General features: G+C 54.3%; 7 protein-coding genes across 7 annotated transcripts; 2 read left to right on the forward strand and 5 right to left on the reverse strand.

The window, feature by feature from the left end:
• Positions 1-464: 464 nt before the first annotated feature.
• Positions 465-2512, forward strand: MAA_06891 (very long-chain acyl-CoA synthetase/fatty acid transporter; the record flags this gene model as incomplete). Its single annotated transcript, XM_007824889.1, has 3 exons — positions 465-471; positions 537-1291; positions 1373-2512. The coding sequence occupies 3 exons, from the start codon at positions 465-467 to the stop codon at positions 2510-2512; spliced, it is 1902 nt and encodes a 633-aa protein (XP_007823080.1).
• A 607-nt stretch (positions 2513-3119) lies between these two features.
• On the reverse strand, positions 3120-6335 carry MAA_06892 (kelch domain-containing protein; the record flags this gene model as incomplete). Its single annotated transcript, XM_007824890.1, has 1 exon — positions 3120-6335. One exon carries the CDS (start codon positions 6333-6335, stop codon positions 3120-3122), a length of 3216 nt encoding a protein of 1071 aa, XP_007823081.1.
• A 2958-nt stretch (positions 6336-9293) lies between these two features.
• On the reverse strand, positions 9294-10033 carry MAA_06893 (mitochondrial peroxiredoxin PRX1; the record flags this gene model as incomplete). Its single annotated transcript, XM_007824891.1, has 2 exons — positions 9294-9618; positions 9690-10033. 2 exons carry the CDS (start codon positions 10031-10033, stop codon positions 9294-9296), a joined length of 669 nt encoding a protein of 222 aa, XP_007823082.1.
• Positions 10034-12035: 2002 nt separating this feature from the next.
• MAA_06894 (Acyl transferase/acyl hydrolase/lysophospholipase) lies at positions 12036-14453 on the reverse strand (the record flags this gene model as incomplete). The annotated part of the gene is made up of 1 exon (XM_007824892.1): positions 12036-14453. The coding sequence occupies one exon, from the start codon at positions 14451-14453 to the stop codon at positions 12036-12038; it is 2418 nt and encodes an 805-aa protein (XP_007823083.1).
• Positions 14454-17037: 2584 nt separating this feature from the next.
• On the reverse strand, positions 17038-17535 carry MAA_11284 (WD repeat domain-containing protein; the record flags this gene model as incomplete). Its single annotated transcript, XM_011413264.1, has 1 exon — positions 17038-17535. The coding sequence occupies one exon, from the start codon at positions 17533-17535 to the stop codon at positions 17038-17040; it is 498 nt and encodes a 165-aa protein (XP_011411566.1).
• Positions 17536-19886: 2351 nt separating this feature from the next.
• MAA_06895 (Protein kinase-like protein) lies at positions 19887-21152 on the forward strand (the record flags this gene model as incomplete). The annotated part of the gene is made up of 1 exon (XM_007824893.2): positions 19887-21152. The coding sequence occupies one exon, from the start codon at positions 19887-19889 to the stop codon at positions 21150-21152; it is 1266 nt and encodes a 421-aa protein (XP_007823084.2).
• Positions 21153-21437: 285 nt separating this feature from the next.
• MAA_11285 (tRNA-guanine transglycosylase family protein) lies at positions 21438-22191 on the reverse strand (the record flags this gene model as incomplete). The annotated part of the gene is made up of 2 exons (XM_011413265.1): positions 21438-21457; positions 21567-22191. The coding sequence occupies 2 exons, from the start codon at positions 22189-22191 to the stop codon at positions 21438-21440; spliced, it is 645 nt and encodes a 214-aa protein (XP_011411567.1).
• Positions 22192-23880: the final 1689 nt, after the last annotated feature.

The following is a 23880-nucleotide window of genomic DNA, read 5'->3' on the forward strand; positions in this document are numbered from 1 at the left end:
GTCCTTTGAGCCGCACTGCCCGCCCCCGTCTCTGGCCCAGTCGGTCGACTCACTACGCTTAGCCTCACGACAGTCGTCGTCTCAAACTGCGCATTGGTCACTGCCATCGGGCCCCATTCTCGGAGAATCCTTGCAAGCTGCAACATGATAATGCAGTTTTGAATGCGGAGTAGACTGAGCTAGGAAACCATTTGCTGTAGCCCCACGCTTCAACCACAGACTCAGAGAGCCAACAGCCTCGGCTCAACTCCCGCTCTCAACATCGTGCCCGTTTCATTGATCCTGCTGTATGACGTCTGCAGATCGTTTTCTTTTCTAATTACATTGTTGACACATCGCGATCCTTGACCTTCTCTTCCATGAAAGAAAACTGCCGGTTACTACGCCTTTTCGCCCTTTAGATTCCCAAGCCAACGTTGCAAAGCACATCTGCCTCCATAGCAGGTCTTTGTCATTCGTCCACGATGCCACGTTCGTCTCTCCCATCCTACCTACCGGCTCTGATACATCCGCCATATGCTCACTACGTGTTCCAGTTCCTCTTGCTGTGACGATTCCGGCCACAGCTGCAGCATTCGCCTACGTCAACGCCAAAACTTCCCTCTGGTACGACTACCTTCTTTTCAAATCAGCTTTCAAGTCAGCCGGCCGCGTCTTTCTCCGCCAGCACCGTGGCAATCTATCCGTCTTCCACAACCTCGAGGACCGGGCCAAGCACCCTTCCACAGCCAACAAGGACCTCCTCATTTTCGAAGGCCGCCATCACACATATGCCCAAGTTTATGACAAAGCTTTGCGCTATGGAACATGGCTGCGAAACAATTTCGGCATCAAGCCAAAAGATGTCGTGGCCATGAACTTTGAGAACTCGGATACCTTCATCTTCGTCTGGCTCGGACTCTGGAGTATCGGTGCCAAACCAGCCTTTATCAACTACAACCTTACCGGCAAATCGTTGGCACACTGCATCAAAGCATCCAAATCCAAGATTTGTCTTATTGACCCCAGCGTGGCTGCCAATGTGACGGACGACGTGCGGGCCGACCTCGGCGACGTCAACTTTGTCATATTCACGCCAGAACTTCAAGCCCAGGCGACGGCCACGTCTCCCGTTCGCGTGCCAGACTCGGAATTGGTCGAGGACGACCTGTCCAACTTGGCCATCCTGATCTACACCTCTGGAACGACGGGCTTACCCAAACCCGCCGTGGTGTCGTGGGCAAAGGTCATTGCAGGGGGCACCATTGTGGAAACGCTGCTTGCCCGTGGAGGCAACGACATCATGTATACGGTGAGTCTCCTTGTCAATGATTGACGCGCCGCCACCTTGACACGTACTGACAAGATGCAAAATGCTGTGTCCTGCGTCTAGTCTATGCCGCTCTATCACTCCGCAGCCTCCTTGCTGTCGTTTTGTTCCACCATGCTCGCCGGCAGCACACAGGCCATCGGCCGCAAATTCTCCACCAAGGTATTCTGGACCGAGGTGCGAGAGTCCAATGCCACCATTATCCAGTATGTTGGCGAGACGCTGCGCTACCTCCTTGCTGCACCACCCCAGTACGATGCCGCCACTGGCGAGTGCCTCGACAAGAAGCACAAGGTCACGGCAGCGTTTGGCAACGGCCTCCGTCCCGACATCTGGAACCAGTTCAAGGACAGGTTCGGGGTGGACACGATCCTCGAGTTTTATGCCGCCACGGAAGGCCCCTTTGGCCTGTGGAATCTCAGCCGCAACGACCACACGGCGGGCGCCATTGGCCGCAGCGGCCTCCTCTACGGCGGCTTGCAGTCGCTGAGCCTGTCGCTCGTGGAGCTGGACTGGGCGACGGATCTGCCTAAGCGAGACGCCGAGACGGGCTTCTGCACCAGGGTCAGGCCCGGCGAGCCCGGCGAGCTCATCTGCAAGCTCGACCCGGAGAACATCTCCCAGCGGTTCCAGGGCTACTACGGCAACGAGGGTGCGACATCGTCCAAAGTCATGCGCGGCGTCTTCAAGCCAGGCGATGCATGGTTCCGCACAGGCGACGTTACTCGGTGGGACGCAGACGGCCGCGTGTACTTCATGGACCGTATCGGTGACACCTTCCGCTGGAAGTCTGAAAACGTGTCGACAGTCGAGGTCAGCGAGGCCCTCGGCCGCCACCCCTCGGTCCGCGAGGCCAACGTCTACGGCGTCGAGCTGCCGCACCACGACGGCCGCGCAGGCTGCGTCGCCATCGCCTTCGACAAGGCCCCCGACAAGTCGGTGCTCCGCAGCCTCGCCTCCCACGTCCAGTCGACGCTCCCCCGCTACGCCCAGCCCCTGTTCCTCAGGGTCCTCAAGGAGGTCGGCGGCGCCGCCCAGACCACGGGCACCATGAAGCAGCAGAAGCACCTCCTGCGCTTAGCCGGCGTCAAGCCCGGCAACACCAAGACCGACGGCGAGCTGTACTGGCTCAAGGGCGACACCTACGTCCCCTTCCAAGACACCGAGTGGCAAGACCTCCAAGCCGGCCGCGTCAAGCTGTGATTTGACTCGGTAGACCGCAATGCATCCCATGCCTCCTGCTTGCATCATTCATAGAATTTTTGGTCCATTATTTCTTTTTTTTTTTTTTCCCGCCCTTGTTCATAGCCCTTGTTTCCCTTTCTATTAGCATGAGCTTCAAATACGTGCGTGCGGTGGCAGTGTCTTCGAAACCAAATTATGTCGTTGGGACTAGATTTTCGAAATAGACAAGTGTGTTCTTTTGCAATGCATCTAGATAACTTCAAGCTGAATTGCGCTTCTTTTTTCCTTCCCTTTTCTCGTGGTGAACTAGGACCGGATATAACCACGTCGCCATCCACCTGGCTTATACAACACCACATGTAGAATTTCATGTCCGGGACGGCAAAGAGTCTGTCCTTGACATGCAAAAGACAATATATACGTAAAGTACGTTCCTAAATAACAACACATCATTCCCTTCCATCCATTTTTGCTTCATAAATTTTTTCCGACCCAGCTCCGTCACATCGTTCAACACACGTCATCAAGTCATTGCTTCTATAATGCTTCGTAGCAGACAGTCTTCTATCCATTGAGCACTCCAAAGGTAGGAGTACGTAACGCCATCGCACAGGCCCAAAATAACCTATGATCCCGCAATTCCCAGCCCTACGCGTTGTCCGCTTGGGCCGTGTTGGGCTGCGCCTCCATACGCGGCGCTTCCGGGAGGAGCCAAGCTTGCCGTGCCGCCGGTACCTGTCCTGTCGCGCATTCTTCGGCCTTCCATCAAGCCCCTGAGGCCTCGCTTCTGCAGGCCGATGACACTGCTGAGTTCGCCGTTCCAGATGAAGCTGTGGTCACGGTCGCTGCTATCAACCTCCGATCCCCATTCCGAGCCGCTCATGCTCGCCGAGGCGGACATCTCCCCACTTGACGGGCGGCCAGACTTCTGGACGCCTGTGTTGATGCTGAGGCCAGATGTCGCAGCAACCAAATCAACGGCGGATTCGTTGGCAGTCGTGCCGCCCAGGGAGAAATCCGATACCAGAGTCGGCGATCCAACCGGGTCGGAGCTGCTCACAAAGAAGTTGGGGTTAAGAGACCCGTCGATGCCACGCCCACCGCCAGCAGCCATGGCCGTGGCATTGAAGACGGCCGCAGCATTTCGGCTGTCCAACAACCCGTGCAGACGCTCAACTACGGCTTCAAGCAAACCGTCGATACGGTAAGGTCGTGCGATCTGCAGGAGCGAGCATAAAATTTGGGGAGTACACAGCGGTGAAGAGGGTGGTGGCAACGAGCTCGTATAGAGGAAGTGCAACAGTGCTTGTACGGTCAGATAAGTATGAGGGAGATAAAGGCATCGTGGCCTTGTGTTTGGTGGCAGTGATCGGGGGGTTGGAGCAGCGTTTACGGCCGCAGGATTGATATCGTCACCTTGTCCAGTCGTACCGGCTGCCGCCGCGACGCCTAGAGACCCAGCTACCGTAGTCGCCGTCGAGAGCATGCTGGCACCACTTGAAGAGCCAGGAGGTTGTGTTGCGTCCTTGGAATTAGGTGTTATGGTCAGAGCAGACGCACGGAGAGGGTTACTCGACAATCCCGATCGAAGTGTGACAACATCGCTTCCATCCTGAGTAGCCGTACCTTCTCGCAAAAGCTGGACGAAGTAGGGTCCCCATCTGCGTGACACTATGCGAGAATTGACCGGTATTCTCTCACCACCAATGCACAAAATGTCCATATCTGCCAGCTCGCGCATCGCCAGGGCCTTCTCGCCCAACTCCTCGCTGGCTCTTGAGTGAAAACGACCGCCGGCCGTGTACCCCGCTTTGCGCGTGAGGCTGAGGTTAGGTCCAGAATACGGACTGCTCGCGGATATGAAACCAGACATTGGACTCGTCTTACGAGGATTGTCGTAGAACCCAAAGGCCTCCAACTCAACCATGCACACGTTTGAGAAGTTGATGCGGCGGTGATTATAGTCATCGACGAGGCTTCGTTTCCGGTTCCCCAAAATGACGAATGTATTGCGTCGATTCCATAAGACACCTCGATTCCAGCTTCCCTGGCTGAATACACTGCCGCCGGCGTCGATGCGACTCCATGTTAGTGTTCGTAGATCAAGAGCCCACAGCGCGTACTCTTGCTTCGATGACGTTAGATACGTCCCGCTCACGACAAAGTAGGTGTCAATTACACCGCCGTTGGGGAATCGTAGGCCCGGGGGTGAGTACGTTCCTGACATGGGCTTCTCCACCAATGTCCCATCGGAGGACCGAATTTGCAGTTCAAGCTTGACATCTAGGAAGTTGTAGTTTGAGTAAATGAGCATAGACGAGCCGGTCTCGCGAGCCTCTGGGCTCATGATGCCAGTCCCGTCCCCTCGCTGCGAGCCATTCGGATACGCTTTGCCAATCTTGGCGGTAACAGAGGGGAGGAGAGGAGCAGCCACGCTGCGATATGCGCCACAGCTCTTCCCCAATGGTTGCGTAGAAGTCCATTTGAGGCTCCGTAGGTTGAATACGCTAATCTGCTCGATGTAATGATTCGCGCCGTCTTGCCCGCCCACAATCACCATTTCCGCACCACCAGATCCGTCGATATTGATACCAATTCGGCCTTCGTTGGGATTCGAAGATGACGGGTTATGTTGTAAAGCCGCTAGCGGAGCTCGACTCGAGGAAAAGGAAGCCGATGAGGGTAGTATACACGCGCAATGGGCATATCGACCCTGGGGTGCGTCTTGCGCTGGCAAATATGTCCATTTCCGAGTTTCAACATCGTAGATGTATATGTCAGACATGACGGAAACCTCGGGTTGCTGTTGCTGGTCCGCTGTTGGCGCAGGCTGCGTCGGACTAGAGGCGGGAGACATACCACCGTAGCAGACCATCTTGGTATCGCCCAGACCACACATGGAATGAAAATATCGAGGCGGGGGTATGTCTCCTCCAGTTTCCAGTCTCGTCCAGTGGCGTGAGATGAGATCCAACTCATAAAGGTCAGCGGTCAAAGGGGCGGGTCGACTTCGAGAGAGAATTCGTCCCCCAAATACATAAAGTTTGTCTCCCAGGATAGTAGTAGTGGCGCCGACAAGTGGAGGGGGTTCCCGGCCTGTGGTGCGATGAACATTACACATTAACCCGGACAAATGTGTCGAGGGTCCCTGGGCAGCCGTTCCAGCCGGCCTTGCTCCCTGGCCAATGGCTGGTGATGGGGTGGCTGAGGCAGGCCCATTACTTCGAGGGGTTAATCCGTCTCTATTGTCTTCGTTGGCATCATGTTTAGAAGAGCTCGCCATGCTGCTCATGCTACTACTGATATCCGGGTGGTATTGATCCTGGGCGGAATGTATTTGGCCCGAGGCCGCGGCCGCTGCACCAGCCGAGTCCATTGTACTTGCACGGGTGTCTATTCGCGACTCAATCCGGGGCAGCTGGGGGTTTTCCCCGGAATCGTCCCTGCCAGCTGACGACGGCGTGGCAGCGTCCGATTCGGGTGGCGTCTGCGGAAGTGGTTTTTCAAGACTGTGTTTGAGACTCGGCTTCCTCGCAGGCTGCGGCGGCCTGGATGTAGGCGACGATGACCTCCGGCCATCCGGCAAGGAGTGCTGATTTATTGAAGACACGTTGGAGGTAATTCGACTCGTCAAGTTGAGCAGAGAACGTTTGCGGGTGAGTCTCCTCGCGGGAGAATTTTGCTGAGCAGCTCGATATATTCCAGAGTTGTCTGGGCCGGCACGGTTAGGTATCGTCGCGTACCGATCGTCTGGCTCGGGCTCAGATGCTGAAGAAAGCTGGCTACTGGCACGAGATAAAGAAGGTCTCTGTGAGAGAGTCAGTCCTGGGATTAGAGCCATGTTGCGATAAAAGCTTTGCTAGGCAACACTCTGCCAGAGCAGCAGAGTGCGCCGAACAAACACGGAGCTATGCTATGTGATATGAGGTTGGGTTTCGAGAAGAAACAAGTATACTGGAGAGAGTACAAGTAGCCAAGAAGAAGAAGAGGAAGAAGAGGAAGAAAAAGAGGCAGTCGAGTTCAAAACAAAAGAGACGGAACCGCGTGGCTAGCTAGGATCGATGACAGCTCTGGGATGCTTCACGAGCGGCGATCGTTTCGGCTGTTGCATGAACCGAAATGGTTGGATACTGTTCCGGTACTACCCTCATGTCCTTAACAGAGAGGCACATGGCACGAGAAGGCTGCAGCTGGGATATATGCCAAACCATGCCGTTGGTTGCCTTGACCAAGAGAGATGAACAGGATCAGGCCAGCGTTATTGTGGGCAAAAGCAGACCAAGCCCAGCCGTCTTGGCGAGGTCGAGATCGGTTGGACCAGGATGCCGAGCTTGGACTTGGAGTAGAACAGGCAAGGAAGGCAGCCGGGACGGGACGACAGAAGGCAAGGTTGACGGAAAGGAGAGAGGACGGGCGGATGTTTAAGAAGATAACGACAAGGGTTGTGTATCACGGAAGCCGTTGAGCACAAAATCAGGACGGTGAGCAGGGGAGCATGGATGATGAGGGCATGGGTCTGCAGAGAGGGAAGAAGCAGAAGAAGAAGTTGGCCGAGCGAAAGCGGCAACAAGCAACCAAGGCAAATCAAAAGGTGAGGCAGCGAGGCTGATGCGGATTCCTAGACTGCATCGTGGCCGTGGTGGATTCGCGGCCAAACAAGGTCGACAAGGCTATTCGGCAATACAACAAGGAATATGCGCACATACATGCAGTAGCTTCAAGGACTGGATGGAGACAACCAGACTCTAGGGCGATGTGGCGACTCGAGAACAGCGCGAGGCAGAGCAGACGAGTTGACGAGCAGGCGGGCGCTGGGCAAGGGGAAGACGCAGAGAGGAAAAAATGAGCTCGAGGACTCGTCGTAAACGTGGATAATGGTCCGACAGAGCGACCGGGTTCTGATGGCTGGGGGAGAGTTGAGGGGCCTGTCAAATCAGCGAGCGGCTCCGTTTCGACAAAGAAGCCGCTGGTTGAAGCCTGTGCTCCGCGTGCTCGGGTGCGTCTGATGAATTGATGTCGCGGGGAGGGGGTCTGGGGGTCTGTCAGTCGCTCATGATGCGCTCGTGCTCATGCAGCTGGTGATGCCATCTGTGAGCTGAAGCGGCAAGCCAGCCGACAAGTCCACGATATGAAGGGGAACGCGGTTGCGCCGCCACGCACCACCAGGTGGGCCAATGGGCAGCGCCAGGCTTGGTCGCCTCGTTTTGCTGTTTCAATGTCGAGCTTGAGGGCCAGATGCACAGACGCCAAGCAACCTGGCAACTGGGACGCTGCACAAGAGGGAAAGAGGGGGGCCTCGCTTCCTGGCGGGGGGCAAGTGCTTGTTTGCGGCCAGGCGGCTCAGGGAAAGAGCGTCCATGTGGGTTTACGTGATGGTACATGTATGCACTGCATGGGGGAAGTACCTAGGTGTGTGCATCCAAGTACATACATGTACTGGTTGCAATGCAAGCATGCAGGCCAGCCAGGTGGGTGAATGGAAAAGCGACGGGCACATGCGAGAATTGGGAAGGATTGTCGTCTTGTACGGAGTACCAGCATTTGCGAAGCCATGGGAGGAAGAAGGAAGGAAGCTTGGAGGTTTCAATCTGACAAAGTGGCTCGACCTTGCATGCACCCAGGTCCTTGGCCAATATTAGAAGGCACGTACGGAGTACCGAGTACTTAGTACACAATGCATTCTCACATGCACAAGGTACATGCTCGCCCAGGTACCTGAACTAGCAGTCACCGTGCATGAAACCCCAAACGACAACATTGAACGATCCCCAGCAATGCGCGCGAGCACGGCAAAAGCTGCGACCAGCAAACCGCCGGCGCACATGTACATACATATGTACAATTGTACGTGTCCATGCAGCAGAAGATGCGTCATGCCAACGAGATAGCTATACTTACTACTCCGTACTACATACAAATCGGCTGCAGGGGCAAAGGCGCCGCCGCCGCACCTTCATGTGCCGGCGTCACAGCTGCCCATGCGCATTCTTCTTTTTCTCGCCCTCGCAACGCATGTACCATGGCTAGAAATCCCCGGGAGAAGGGAGGGGAACCGCAACGGCCAAGTCGAGTCGCAAAACATGTGGTTCGTCCGATGTAGTACGGGCAAAGGAGCAGAAAAGACTGAGCAATGAAAACCACTCCCTCACATCGTGTGGCATCATCGACGTCATGGCGTCTACACCATCTGCGGCGCATGTCCAATGCATACATTGGCGGGAAGACACCAAAAAAAGAAGGCATCTTTGCCATGTCGACGCCATGGTATCTAATCCTCCCAGCTTGCCTGTTGGGCAGCCTACCCAGGTAGCCAGGGTCACCTTGAAAAAAACCACCCCTTGAACCCGGACAACATCCCCCCTACCTGACACTTGGGATAGGGCATCCTATTTCGGCAAATGCCCAAGCCGCCAAGGGCCGGTACTTGTTGGGAAACACGACATCAAGCACGTCACAGCAGGCACCCCGTCCGGTTTCTGCCAGGCGATCAAGAAGACTTGGTAACCATTCAACGCTTACTACCTAGAGTTTTCTAGCCTTCCGTCTCGTAGATGACTCCCTCCTCATTATTTCGCGACCACGACGCCGACGAAGGCTGGATTTACTTTTCAGGCACACGTTTTTGCTCACGAAACGGCTGTGTCTGGGTATACTTGCAACCAACAGCTTGCGATAAAAATCCGACTCAGACTTGATTTTTGCCTTTCATTATTTTTCTTGTTTCGGCCCTCACACTTTTTTTTGCCTGTCTGTTGCAAAAAGTACAGCGCGCATCCTCGCCTCACCCCCGTTGACGGATTTAAGCCTTGGGGAGAGCAGTGTATCGGAGGTAGGGCTTGATGATGCGGAGGTTGGGGAACAGCTCCTTGGCCTCGGGGTCCTTGACGCTGTTGGCGACAATGACGTCCTGGCCGGGCTGCCAGTCGATGGGGGTGGCGATCTTGTGCTTGTCGCCGGCCTGGAGGGAGTCGACGATGCGCAGCACCTCGGCGGCGTTGCGGCCGGTGGAGGCAGGGTAGGAGAGGATGGTGCGGATGGTCTTCTTGGGGTCAATGAAAAAGACGGATCGGATGGTCAAGGGGAGGGAGTTTCTATCGATGTTGGTGGGGTCCTGGTAGTCGATCCTAGAGAAAGAGTTAGTCCTTGATGGGTGGTGATGGTTGGTCATGGTGGACGACGACGGCCCGCAACTTACATGTCGTACAGGTTGGACACGACACGGTCGGGGTCGGCAAGGATGGGGAACTTGACGTTTCCGCCCGTGACCTCTGCAATGTCCTTGATCCAGGTGGCGTGGCTGTCGGTGGTGTCGGCCGACAGACCGAGCAGCTTGACGCCGCGCTTGGTGAAGTCGGGCTCGAGCTTGGCAAAGGCGCCGAGCTCCGTGGTGCACACGGGCGTGAAGTCCTGCGGGTGCGAGAAGAGGATGGCCCAGCTGCCCTCGATGTACTTGTGGAATTCAATCTTGCCGACGTTGCTGTCGGCAGTGAAGTCGGGGGCCTTGGAGCCGAGACGGAGCGTGGTGGTGTTGGCGGCCATGGCGAACGTTTGTGTGTGATGAGGTTGCTATGTGCAAAGGGGAAAAGCAAATGATGGAGCGAAGCAGGAAACAAGATCGAGAGCCTCGATTTCCGTGTGGGACGAGGCCGGCAACACACCCTTATATACCCGGATTCGCAGCTTTGTTGCGGCGATGGCGTGCCTCACTTGGCCCGTCTCGCCGTCTCGCTTTGCACAAAAATCATGACGCCAGCCTACCCCCAGCCACGGCTGCGTCCAGCTCGTCGGTACATCGCAAGCACACCTGAATTTTGCGACGCCAATGAAATGCAAAGCTCCAGCAGCCCGTACGCCACAGCTCGAATGCCGAGAGGAATTGAGGCCAGATGTTTCTGCTGCCCCTCCACACTTGTCAAATGTCGACGGTTCAATGTTGCTTTCCCCTCCTCGTCTCCGCCGCCCCAGGCAAAGCTGCCCCTCACTGCCCCTCATCCTCATGGTGTTTTTGCTAACAAATATCCTTATGCTCGTGAGCTAGCATGTTTAAACTCCATGTCGTGCTATTGCCTTTTTTTCTTCTTCTTCTTTTTTGGTCTTACATTGCGCACTTGAATTCCCCTTCAGCACTCATCGCACACATCAGCTCCCCCCAATGTCTCCTTTTGTCACGCCATGCACCTCCTACACACTTGCCGTGGCCGGCCCAACGCCAAAACCATCGATTGCGTGCTGTCCCCCAACCCCCATTGGCCCAGCGGTCTCGATTCTGCCATCCCAGCCTCGCTGACGCAATGGGCCAAGGCATCCAGCCCCTTGTCCCAAAGGGGCCAGACGGCTGGTGACAAGTGAGCCGGCTCGTCGGCGGCGTGGTGGTTCGGGGAAGCACGCCATTGCTGATCCGACCTCCCGCGAGTGCCGCTACGTTTGAATTTGGAATGTCATTTCTATTTTGTTGACGAGACCAGGCCCTTGACTGCATTTGCTGCTTCTGCAGCACTTTGTACCTTGATTGTCATGCAGTGGTTGTGGTCCTTTTGCTGCATCCACGCATGACGAGTTTACTCGAACAAAAAGTACTCCGCAAGCCAGCAGGTATCCCGATGGTCCGCGTCTAGTGCCGATAAATAAACACAAAGGCTGCCACGTTGAGCCCACAGTCTATTTATCACCTAGAGTTACGTGGAGTTATCTAGTGTAATGGTCGGGGTACAGGGTAGTAAAAGCGCAGAGCTCACGATGAAGTGTATGTAATCTGTAGGTGAGATGAAAATGGACTTGTCAATTTCTTCAATCCATCTATAGTGCAAGCACTGCAGGGTACGGCCTAGTGGAATCCACACCATGTGTCGGTCGGACAAACTGGACCGCGACAACTTGATGCCCCGGATACAGGCATCTCTTACTGAATGCGTAAAAGCAGCGGGTTGATGATTTGAAACAAAAATATAACAGACAACACACTGCCATTTTATTAACACAGTGCCTTGAAATACTAAAAAGGAGTCTAGCAAACGCTAATAGTAGTACCCAAATACTATTTTTATTGTTTGGTCTTCCTATAGTACTCGTAAAGGCACCACTTCACCAGGCCAATTGATAAATAGTACCCAAACATAAATAACGCAAAAAAAAGAAAAGTCCAGCTGGACTTGAACCGACCACGCCAGGAGTCGAACCTGGAATCTCTAGAGAAGCGGACAGATAACCGAAATCTAGCGCCTTAGCCATTAGGCCACGCGGCCGAAGTATATCCGCTGTGGAACTAACTCCCCCCAAGAACGTTTCAACGGTGCCCGCAGCGGATACCGCGCTTCGACACCGTTGCACATACTCTCTACGGAGCAGATTTGCACTCATCTCATGACGTGGTGCTGCATGACGCCAATGGTTTGTATTTCATGCGAAACTCCGCTATGCCCATGCTCACGCTGGAAATCCATGCTATGCCGCGTGTGCCTACGTCTAGATATCCCCCGAAAATAAAAACACAAAATAGTACCCTATTCAAAGAAACAAAAGAAATCAAAAAACCACAGGTAGCCTATCTCCGCCCCTTCTTGTAGCCACTTCGCACAGAGACATCGTACGGATCCGGATCGCTCTCCTCAGTGGCCTGCTCGGCATCGGCGTCGGCGTCGCTCGAACGATCCAGCTCGCTCGTTTCGACGTCGTCCGTCGGCGAGGCTGCTTCTCCCCGCGACAAGCCCATGATGCGTTCGGACCACACGGCGGGCGATTCCGGGAATCTGCCCATGCCGGCTGACTTGCGCATGGGCCTCGCAAAGTTAAACTCGGCAACGGCATGATCATCGAGGTTTGCAGGCGCCCTGTGCTGGGGCATGCTGATTTGACTTTTGCTGGACCTCTTGAGACGCGGTTTGCGGTGGGCCCCCTGTGCACGCGACAAGAGCTCATGGCGTTCCTCGGCTGCCGTGTCGTCATCCGTGACGCCGATATCCAGGGCGGCACGGAAGCCGGGCATGGTTTGGACGCTGCTCCCCGATCGGCGGCGTCGGCGCGACGGAGGCGGCTGGGGTGTGCCGTCGCCCGCCGCGGATTGTCCGGCAACCGGCGTGGGGGACTGCGAGGCAATCGTGGGCATCATGTTGATTTGCATCTGGCTCATCTCCGTCGTCAGCTCCCGCAGATTCCGCTGGCTCTCGGAGAAGACGACGCGGGCGCGGAGGTGGTGCACGGCACGGTCTAGACAGAGTTCAATGGCGCAGCGGTCTCGGATGCGACTCAGCCGCGGCCAGGTCGCGCGTTCGCCAAGGGCGCAAGAGCGAAGCATAAAGTCAACGGTGGGGTTGCTCAGGAGCTTTGGTAGATCATGCATGGCAATCTCTGGCAGGATGGTGATGTCGCCAGAGTACTTTTGACTCAGGATGGTTCGGCACTTGGTCATCAGGTTGGGGAAGATGCCCAGCTCAGCCATGAACTGAAGCCGGTGCAGAGCTTCGTCCCTCGCCAACGTGGTGACGGCATAGGTCCAGTCAGCGTCGTTGGAGCGCGAGGCGCTTGAGGCCGGGGCCGTCGGCCTGTTATCTTGGGGAAGAACATTGTCCTTGGACAAGAAGGGGACCACGTGCGGATTGACCTGACAGACAATGAAATGGTTCACGTTGAACATCTCGGCCAAGCGGGTCATGGGCAGGTCATTGTCGACGGAGCCGTCAATGAACCGGTGAGGCGTCGGTGTCCACGGGTGGTGCTCGCCGGTGACGGGGTCCTTGACCAGCAACGGAGACGACGTGTATACCAGCGGGAGCGAACAGGACGCGGCAACCGCCGACCAAATCATGACGTTGGGTGCTGTGACGTAGTTGAGCAGTCGTGGCAGTTCGTAAATGGACGCCGTGGACACGCAAATGTTGAGGATGCGGCGCGTGCGATTGTAGGCTTCTTGAAACGTAATGTCCCCCAGCAAGCCGCGCAGGACCCGGGTGAGATTCTCAATGTTGGACCAGCTGCCTTCTGTCAAGAGACGTCGCATGTGGCCCAGCATACCGACGTTGCTGTCCTCTGCTTCGAAAACAGCCAAGTCACCGTAGGGAAAGTCTCGTATTAGGTCGGGAATCTCCTCGTCCGTTTTGGTGCACATGACGGCGCACACAATGCTCCCTGCGCTGGCGCCGGATATAATGCGCGGCAGCAACTGTTGTTCGAACAATGCCTTGAGCACGCCAATGTGTGTCATGCCAAACGTGCCTCCGCCGGAAAGCAGCAGGGCGCTGCGACCGAAGCTCTGGCGAGAGAACAACATGCCGTCTAGCAAATCTTTGTTGTGGATGGTGTGGTGGTCCAAGGCGCTCTGGGCGACAATGGCGTCAATCGTCTCGATGGCCGACTCGACGTAGCGCTCTATCAGCTTCTTGGTGCCCGCGTGGGAATGGCGGTACAGGTCGACACTGCCCATGCCTCCGAGGTCTCGACTCAACTCGGTGCGAATGAGGTGCATCATGGAGCGGATATCGCGGCTGAGACGAGCGTCGTCGAGCGCACGCAGACGCTCTTGAATGAGGAGAAAATCATATTCGTCAGACACCGTCTCCTTCTTCCACTTGTCGTTGCCTTCGAGTATATCTAGCTGCTCGGCGGCTTCTTTCCACTGAGTGTATGTCTCGGCCTGCAATTCGAGGGTTAGGCGAGTAAGGCTAGTGGCGGCAATGACAGAAATAAAACATACCGATTTCATGTGAGCATCAAGGCAAGCCTTTGTTTCCTCCCGTAACCGAAGGCGCTCGCGCTCCTCCACAGTCAGGCCATCCTTCCAGGAAAGGAGTGCATTGTTGGCGTCTCGAAGGGTTCTTGATACGACCTTCCGAAGCCCTCCACGCCCTCCGGTGCCTTTGTGAGATGAAGGCTGTTCTAATTTTGCCTCGCTTCGGGGTACAACTTGGGCGCCTGGAGGAGCATGGAGGACAGAGGCGCGACGTGCTTGCACGAGAAGATCAGCCATTGTAACGTTTCTCGTCGGCGATGTGAATTTTGCGCAGGGTTGATTCAATCCATGATATGGTGTGGAGGAGAGGTTATGGTAGACGTCTCGATGGCTTCAAAGCCCAGAGAGAGGACCATGGGATCTTCAATCTGGGGTTGGGCTCGACGCAGGTGGAGTCGTGGGGAGAATCGAGATGATGTTTTGTCAGGTACGTTACCCCGTATGGACGACAGGTGAAGAAGCGGCAGAGCCGGCAGGGGTGTTTGATGCAGCAGAGGCCAGGATGGAGGAGAATGGACAAGCTGCGGAAACGAGACGCATGTGAGCAGCGCTGAGCGAGTCGCGCGCCGGTGACGCAGCCCAGAGTCTGGTGACCCGGGCGTCGGCACCAAAACGGCAAGGCTCAGTTTCCTTGTTGGACCGATTGATGACGACGGAGATCCCGAGGGCAGCACAGCGTTGCAACGAGCAAGCAAAGAATGACTAAACCATCATCAGAGTATGGGGAAACGTCCTTTTCCTTGCATGTCGCGAGTCCAGGCGTGCATCGATGGATGCTGCCCCGCGCCAACTCGCTTGCAGCCATTCCAGACATTGCATAATCCACGAGCTGGTTGGCTGCCGGAGCCGCCATTCTGACCACCTCCCAACGCCAGCGTCCTCCACAGCAGATCATCCAGCCACGTCGTTGCCATCGAGGATTTCACCACCAAGTCCTCTTTACCTTTTTTTCTTTTTCTTCTTCAAAATACAACGTCACAGTCAATCCAGAGATGTATATCCCCATTTTTGTGGAGAGAAAACACGTGCCACCGTGACCAAATGACCACGGATCAATACCACTAAACAAAGCCCAACAGAAAGTGCTCAATTAAACCTCGCTCCTTTCATGAGAGTACCCAATGCTGCGCCACCACATCACTAGCCTCCTGTGGCTTGAACTTGACATATTATTAGTCTCTTGACCTCAAATTACTCTTATTGGCTCGAAATTTAATGCTGGCACGCATCTTTTGCATCATCGTGATCCTGCCTTTTTGGTGTTGAGGGTTGTAGGCACATGCCACCCACCATTCAATGCATTGTGAAACAGCGCCGCAGGCAAAAGTATCGCCCATTGGTCAAGACAAACCACCACAAGGATTCTCGATATCGCATGTCTGGTGGAACAGGTACTGCGCACGCGTGAGGTTGTGATTGAGTTTGCGCGCTCACGAGAGCCAAATTGGGCATATGGTGTATAGACATGTCCGATTCATTTCCCAGCATCGGGGTAGGCGCAATTACTCCGTTAGTGTTGCAGCAATTAACTTTTCGCAGATAGTTGGAATGGACAAGGCGCCTACACAACCAGACTGGTACCTACACGCTGCTGTTGTCTTGAATACAACCAGGCAATCCCCATCCTTTAGTGTTCCTTCAAGTGGTTCCTTTGAGATAAGGATATCGGGGAGGACTGGAAGTGGACCAAAGAAACTGCGACTTTATCTTCTCTCGTGATCTCACCCTCTTTATTCAGGACTCTAGGCGTCTAATTAAGCAATGCTACGGGTATGCTCTTGCAACTTTTGCAGACTTTCGTGTACATAACGCTCTATATGCGGACACCTCAGACAAGGGGGTGGCTTGAAATTGTGACTCCTGGACCATGAAAGCTCAGATTGTGCCTGAATTTGGGAGTCAGGTCGCGTATCGTAGAGGGATCTTGAAGAACAAAATGGGCAGACGATGGTACCGATGTCGGGACGCCACATTGTGAACCCTCTCAAGGCTGAAATTGGAAGTTATAAAAATAAATAGTGTATAGCTGGCAGGCAATTGTATAAACACACTGTGAATGTATTAGCGAGAGAAAAAGGTAACTATCTAACAAGTTATTGAGAATGATTTAACTCGTGTAAGAATAATAGCTAAGGATTTACCAGGTATCACAATTCCCTATAACCTTAATCGTGTATCTTATACTTGAATCTCATCTGAAAAAGGTTTATTTAAAAGCGCTTTACGTAGTGTGCTAAAAACATACCAGAGCGTATTGCCCTAACAGAGAAGAGCACTATTACGACTTTGACACTTGAACTGGGACTTCTAAGATTTGATAGGGTAGAGTGAATTGATTGATATAGTACTCCGTATTCGAGTACTAAAAAGAGTAGCCAAAGAGAAACAAATGTCGGTCATGCCCCATGTCCTCCACCCCTTCCCTTTACCAAATCATCCTTCTGCAAAGTCCCCAGGCAATAACAGTATCCGAATCGATCGCCATATCCTCCGCTGCCAAAAACTTCCTCCAAGAGTCTCGAGTAATAACAGGATCCGACTTGATTGCCCGTATTCTCCACGTCTGTCCTTTGCCAAATCATCTTCCTCCAAGCGTCTCAAGCAGTGAAGATATCCGAATTGATCTCGCATGTCCTCCACGTCTGTCCTTTGCCGAATCATCCTTCTTCAAGAGTCCCAGGGCAATAACGATTCCTGACTTGAATTCATGATTGCAAAGACCTCGAAGCTAAAAGAACAGCCGTCTCGGGGTAATAACGAACGGTAATCTCAAAAGCCATACCCAAATATCCTTGCCGAATCACCAGGGCCCCCAAAGGCACTAGTCGTCATCACTATCGGGTGCCTCCCTGGCGGTCGTTAAAAGTTCGTTGAGTTGTTCCCTTCGTTGGATCAATTCATCAAGATCATTCTCCAATTCATCACACACATCTTGAGCCATATTTTGGGCCCAGGCACATCGCGGTATCATCCGATTGTATGCCTCCAATAGCCCATCGAGTTTTATCATTCGACCCTCGATTTCGTGTATTTTTTCACGGTATTTCGTCCACTCTGCGGTATCTGGCCACAGTCCGCCATTTGCTCTGCAAAGCTCATATGCTTTGATCTGCTCACTTTCTTTCTTCTGCTCCTCTTCTAGGAGTTTCTTATATGCCATGCAACACTCCTTTTCGGTGCGTGCCCGATCAACCTCTTTATGTATTTTGTCGGCAACTGCCTTGGCTCTTTTTCGCCTAGCGATCATGATATCCTCCTGTATATATTCCCTCTCCTGGTTTAGTTCGCGGGCCGTTTTGTCTTCATCTTTTTGTGCCATGGCGGACCAAAATTGCCAGAAGGTGTTTCAAGTATCAAAAAGATATGCTCGGCCTTAAGACTCGTAGTTTGAGTCTTGTTTGTGATATTCTGGAAATTTCTGAAGTTCCGAGGTGTGTATGGTGCGAATGTTTGAGGCACGAGCCTGGTGTTGGACGAGGGCTTGATGTTTTCTTCCCCCAGAATGCCTGAAGTTTCGAGATAGGTTTTTGGTGCAAGTGTTTGAAGTGACGGCTTGGTGTTGGACGAGCTTTGACGTTTATCCAAGTTTCTGAAGTTCTGAGCCGCGTGTATGGCGTAAGATGCGTGAGGGAATAGCTTGATGTTGGACGAGCCTTTAAAGTGTCTGGAGTTTTGAGGCGCGTATATGGTGTAAGATGCGTGAGGTAGTAGCTCAGTCTTGGAGGAGATGGTTGCCCATGAGGAATATCTAGGAGAGACATCCTCGGGGAAGAAGGGCGCCTTATATGGACCAAATCCATGGCGTTGTGCAGTTTGAGCTTCTGTGAACAGCTCTGATGGCAGGCTGTGTTGAATGCTGGCTCTGTATTACTAGGTGGGTTCCAAATGCTTGCGATCGATGTGGAGGAGCTTACTGCCTCAGGAAATATTCGCAAGCATATGCAAAGATGTTGAGATGTGACCAAGGCTGGTGATGGTCTACAGAGTATGAGCTTGTTCAGACGTTGACCAGAGAATCGACTCGTAAGCCTGTCTCGGCATGAAATGATGCTCATGGCATTACATGTCGCACGCCGTGGACGGATGCTAGAAACCGTCCAATGGAATGATGGATAACCAAAAGGGCTATTTTGGTCGCGGCAAGCAGGATGCCGGCACAGAAGAGCATATCTAGAACGCGATCAGAACAGACGGCGGTCAAGCGCCTGTTGGCAATGTCGATACCCACTGAATCAAATTTGTGCTACAATAAGCCGAATAGGAACGGGGTCTAGAACTGGAAAGCAATTTAAACGTGCAGCGATGAGCCGGAGCATTTGCGTGAGCCACCACTCCAAGTTGCACGACAGGATGCACGCCTTACAGTACATCATGTTGCGTTACAAGCGCTGCATTGCGTCATATTCAACAGCAGGTGGCCAGTCTGAAGACGACCCGTACATATGGAACTTGCATGAACACTGATGACACAACGTGTCCGGCTGCGCAGGCCGAGTCTGCCTGCTTCACACAATGCAGCTGCTGCATGCGACGGACCGGTCAGAATAACCTGCTCTGAAATGAGTAGCGAGGAGTCATTTGTATTCACTAGACAAGGCATGAAAATTTCTGTCCGACCTCATGTACGGTTGCGGCTCTCCAACGTGCCGGTATGCTTGGGAGACAGAATGACAGGTCGCGGAACACACGCATTCAAAGAATACCAGACACAATGCGTTTCATGTATTCTCGCTGATTTGGCGCTGCAGCGGAACACGGAGAATGCCAGTGAATTCAAGGTTGCCACACGGTTGGGTGAGAACAAAGGGCGCTCGGCCAACAACGGTCACAGAACAACAAAGAAGGTATCACCAGATCCGGGCCGGGGCCTTGGGCCAGGGCTGTCCCAGGCTTTCAACGTTTTTAATTTCTCGCATTCATAGAGATCTCGGGTCCCCTCGCGGCCTTTGGGAAAACCAAGGACCTTTGATACCTCAAAGTTGATTACTAAAGATTGATCTTTATCAATATATCATACCTAGACTGGGCTCTTTGGATCAAGCGGACGATACTCATGTTGTGCTACGAGACACCCAACGGTACTACCAGCTACCTCCCTCATGCCTACATGTTACACGGTTGGGACTCAACAAAATCCCGACATTGTCACACGAAGCGATCACGGACCAGCTAGAAGCCTCAGGCACCTCTGTTTCTTTCATGTATATAATCTAGTCCCTTCCATCCTTGCATTTAGAGGGAGACAAAGACCTTTGGACACCACACGAGATTATCGAGATGATCTTTGAATTGAGTTGTTACCCCTTCAAGCCCTAGAACCTGTCCTTGTCACACTCAATCCTCATAATACCGAGTCACCAAAGAGAATTACTCACTGACTGCATCTCTGAGAATTTCGGCCTAATAGGTCTTAGCATCTTGCCGTCGTATTTCGTGTATGCTGTCCAGTTCAAGTTGCTGAGGCAGGCCGGATGACTCACTCTCGTGTTGCGCTCCCCCGTCGGACCAACTACCAGCATGCCAACATGTCGTACTCTATATCCTCGAGCGCATGGAAATATCGACTACAAAATTGAACAGGCTACAAAAGTTCATCTCTTCCCACCCTGAATCTTCTACACCCCCAGGCTTTACGTGCCCGAGTTTACATCCCCCTATCCATCAATCGTCATGGGTAATCAGCCAGACATGATAGCACGGCCGCAAACGCCACCTCATCAACCCAACGCAGGAGTAACCATGTCACGCGAGGAAATGGAAGCCATTGTGCACTCTGCATTTCCTCAATCCAAGCTGACCCATGTCTCGGCCGTCTCGACAAGCGACTCGTTCAACAACCGCATCTACTTCCTCAGTGTACAGCAGGCGGACAACACAACAGACGAGGTCGTCTTGAAGCTCAACGGCCGATATTTCGGACCAGCCAAAGTCCAAAACGAAGTCGCCTGTCTTCAACAAGTAGAAAAACACTGTCCGCAAACCCCGTCTCCCCGCGTCCTCGCCTGGTCCGAGGACGGCCAAGCGGCCACATTCACAACCCCCTACACAACAAGTCAAATCGACGACACACGACCAGCGCGGCAAAGTCACACGCACAACCACGGCGGATGGATAATGACAACAAAAGTGCCGGGCGTCACCGTGCCCGTAGCCGATTTGGACAACCACTCGTGCCGACACCTAGGCCGGCAAATGGCCGACATGGTCGCCGACTGGCGACACAATATCCCCGCCCAGTCGCGCTGCGGCAACCTCAAACTCTGCCGCGACGGCAAAGACAGCCCCATTATCCAGGGCATCGTCATGGACGGCCTCGAGCCGCCGGCGCCGCTGCCCACAGTAAACGCATACCAAAGCGCCCGGCTGGCCCACAAGATGAGAGAGCTCGCCACGACGGACACGTACGCCCCCAACAGGCACCTCCTGCCGCTTCTGCAAGACTTCATCGACAACCACCTCCCGAATATGACGCTGGTGCCGCCGGCGACGCAGCCCCCCTTCTTTGTCTTTACGCACTACGACCTGGCGCCGCGCAATGTGCTGGTGTCGGGCTGCCCGCCGCACATCACGGGCATTGTCGACTTTGAATTCGCGGGCTTCTTCCACCCGATGGAGGAGTTTGTAAACGACTGCGTCGACGGCAGGGCCGACTGGCCGGCGTTGCTGTACGCGGCGTACCAGGAGCGGCTGGAGGAGCGGGGGGTCGCGACGCCAGCCGGCTCCGTGGACCGGGAGGTCTGGAACAGAAACTATTGGTTGGAGATGGTGGTGAGTTACGTGGCGCCGTGGTGGCTGCCAGGGGAATACACGGGTCAGGGGCTGCGGGATGAGTTGAGGGGGGCCGAGGCCGTCGTGTTGGATGCCTTGGAGAAGGTGTTGAGGAGGCCGGGAGAGCAGATGCCTGTTCCAGCCTACGGGGACGGGGCTGGGGACTGACTTGGGCGTTGATGAAGATTGATGGATTCGCGGTGGTGCGTGGGATAGAGTCGTATAAGGGTATGTACTATATACCATGCTTACATACTGGCCCTGGCAGTTTGGTTTGCTAAAAAGAGCGTCAGTTCCTCATGCCCTTGACACCAACACCCACAAAAGAGGCACGTACTCGAACGCGAAGCAGGTTTGGCCCCAAGGCCCTCCCATATCGTCAGTTTTATGCTCAAGATCCGGCGGAACGTTGGCTACATTGCAAGTCAGATATTCCTCGACACACCGACAGAGTTACATGCTGCAGGATCCCACTACACAATGTTAGCACACCCTGTCGACTCTCGACTCTGCAGCATGGTAGTAGATGCAACTTGCTTTCCCCCTCGACGACAATGCACCCGCCACCGCTTCGCTTCCTACAACTAAACAAGCCCCACGAGCCCCTGTCGTCGTCTGTGTAACATAGCTCCCCATCAAACGACTTGATGAAAAAGGCGTATGCGTCGGCGCGGCCGAGTTCGCAGCGAGGGAGTAGTAATTGTAGTCGTTGCCAGTGGCGCGTGGCCTCGTGGACGAGCACGACACCGTGGTCGACCGAGTGGCACGCCACCTGCTCCGTGTGAATAAAGTACCAAAAGGGGTCGCAGGGTACAATCAGGTTCTGGTCGGGATACGTGAGGGCCATGGTGTTGAGGGTGCACTCGGCGCCGACGTCGCGAAAGGTCCGTGTCACGGCGTCCCGCGCCGGCCGGTCGGAGCGCTTGAAGAAGTCGTCCATGCGGTCAATCGGCGGGCCCGTGGTCGGCGCGGGTTTCGGGCCGGTAGGCCAGCAGCCCGCAGCGCTCGACGGCCATCTTGACCACGAGCAGCCGCGTGCCGGCCCGTGCATCCTTGGGTTATGGCGCGCTTGGCTGCGGTCGACGTGCAGCCGGAGAGTGTTGGATGCGTACGGGACGGACCCGGTCGTGTTGAGGTGCGAGTTGGCCGCGGGGATCGAGCCTTCGGTCTGGACGGTGTACTCGCCCCCCGGGGACAGGTCGAACATGCGGGCGAAGTCGAAGATGGTCGAGTCCGTCTTACCTGCGCCGAGGGTTTCAAAGGCCGAGCCGTCGACGTGGTCCCTGGTGACGCTGACCCATGCGCCTCAGTTCGACGGCGAGCCCGGAATCGTCCCGTTAAGGAGCTGCAGCGGCAACAGCCACAGTTGCCCAAGCTACCAGCGCAACGGAAAGCCTCGTCGCGAAGAGTTGGTCAAGCGCCTGTCTTCCCTTTACTAAACACAGCCTCGCCTAGATTCAAAGAGCGTGAAAACCAGACAGGTGAGAGAAACAAAAAGCCGACTTGCTCATTGGAGATGAAAAAGAAAGACTCGAGTATTATAGCAAATCTCTTCGTGTTGGCCTGAAGCTTTCCAAACCTGAAACCACATGGACCATCTCGGCGTAAGGTGCCGTGGGCTGTATCGATGAATCCAAAATCGAGTCCCATGTTTAATTCCCTTTGTGATTGTGCGTCTGAAATGAAATGGAAAGACGGTCCCTGGGAAGGCCAGCTGCTTCCGACGGCCACTGCAGGTTGGCCAAGACTCAGGAGCGCTTGTTGGTCATGTTCGATTTGGACCCTGTTGAAGCTGTGGCCGGGCTGCGTCCCCTGCGTATGTTGCTGCTCATCGAACACTCTGGGACGTGCGGTAGTGGGACGAAATAATGTGCCACATCACAGGTGGGTAGTTACATGTTGTCAATATAACTTGCATGATTTGGACAGTTGGAGCTAGGCGCACATGAGGACTGGAAACGGCGGTTGGTCATGTTGCACCAAAACATGGGCGCGCCACGCCACATATCATTGATGTGTCAGTACCCTCTGTATACTTCGACATGTGAGAGTGAATTTGTCACGTCTGCCATTTTTTGGTAACTAGATGAATTACGTCTTGATAATCAATTTCATTAAATACCATGGATGAAGCTAATTCTATGCAAGACTTGCAGGGTAAGATGGCTCCGTTCGGTCGCCCAACAAACGAATCGCCTTACCACCACAGTTGAGTACCGTAAAATAAAATGAGAAAAAAACCTTCAAGGCACCCGGCAAGCATAAACACAGGCCTCGGCCCTGGCTCGTATTTCCGACACTCTACTTGGAAATGGCCGACTTATGGATAAGACTGGTGTTGATTTCCATGGACTTTGGCTTACACGCGTCGGCGAGGCTCCCAAGTCGGCAATATGAGCAAGACGTCTTTGCTATTCCCAACTGCTGATTTGTCGAAAAAACGTATTAGTGGCGACTATGGTAAATGGCCATCCGCAAAGGTGCTCGAACGAGGCTAGTTGACAAGCCTGCGCCTCAAAGCCGGGCGAATTGGCTCATCTGCCCTTATCGTGACGTCACACCGGGTGCAATTCCCGCGGCATTTCCAGGCCAATCCTAGCCAGGCAACCAGGGAGCCGGCCAGCAGCCGAACCAATGCTGGCCACTCGCGCCAAAAGGGGGCACGCCGTCGGAGACACAAGTCACACAACGGATGGCACAAGTGCCGGCGTCTTCCGGCGTCGGATCCGGTTTGCCGATCGTCGGCCCGGCTTCGCCCAGTCCATCGGCCATTTAAATAGCCAGGCAACGCGCCTCGACCACTCCTGCGCGAGCGGTCCCAAGCACAAGCCTATTCCGCACCTTTCCACGCCCCGGCCATGTCGGACAAGGAGAAGCACGACCCGGAGCCGCCGCC

This window comes from Metarhizium robertsii, assembly GCF_000187425.2.
Source record: "Metarhizium robertsii ARSEF 23 chromosome Unknown MAA_Scf_5, whole genome shotgun sequence".
NCBI classification, from domain to species: domain Eukaryota; kingdom Fungi; phylum Ascomycota; class Sordariomycetes; order Hypocreales; family Clavicipitaceae; genus Metarhizium; species Metarhizium robertsii.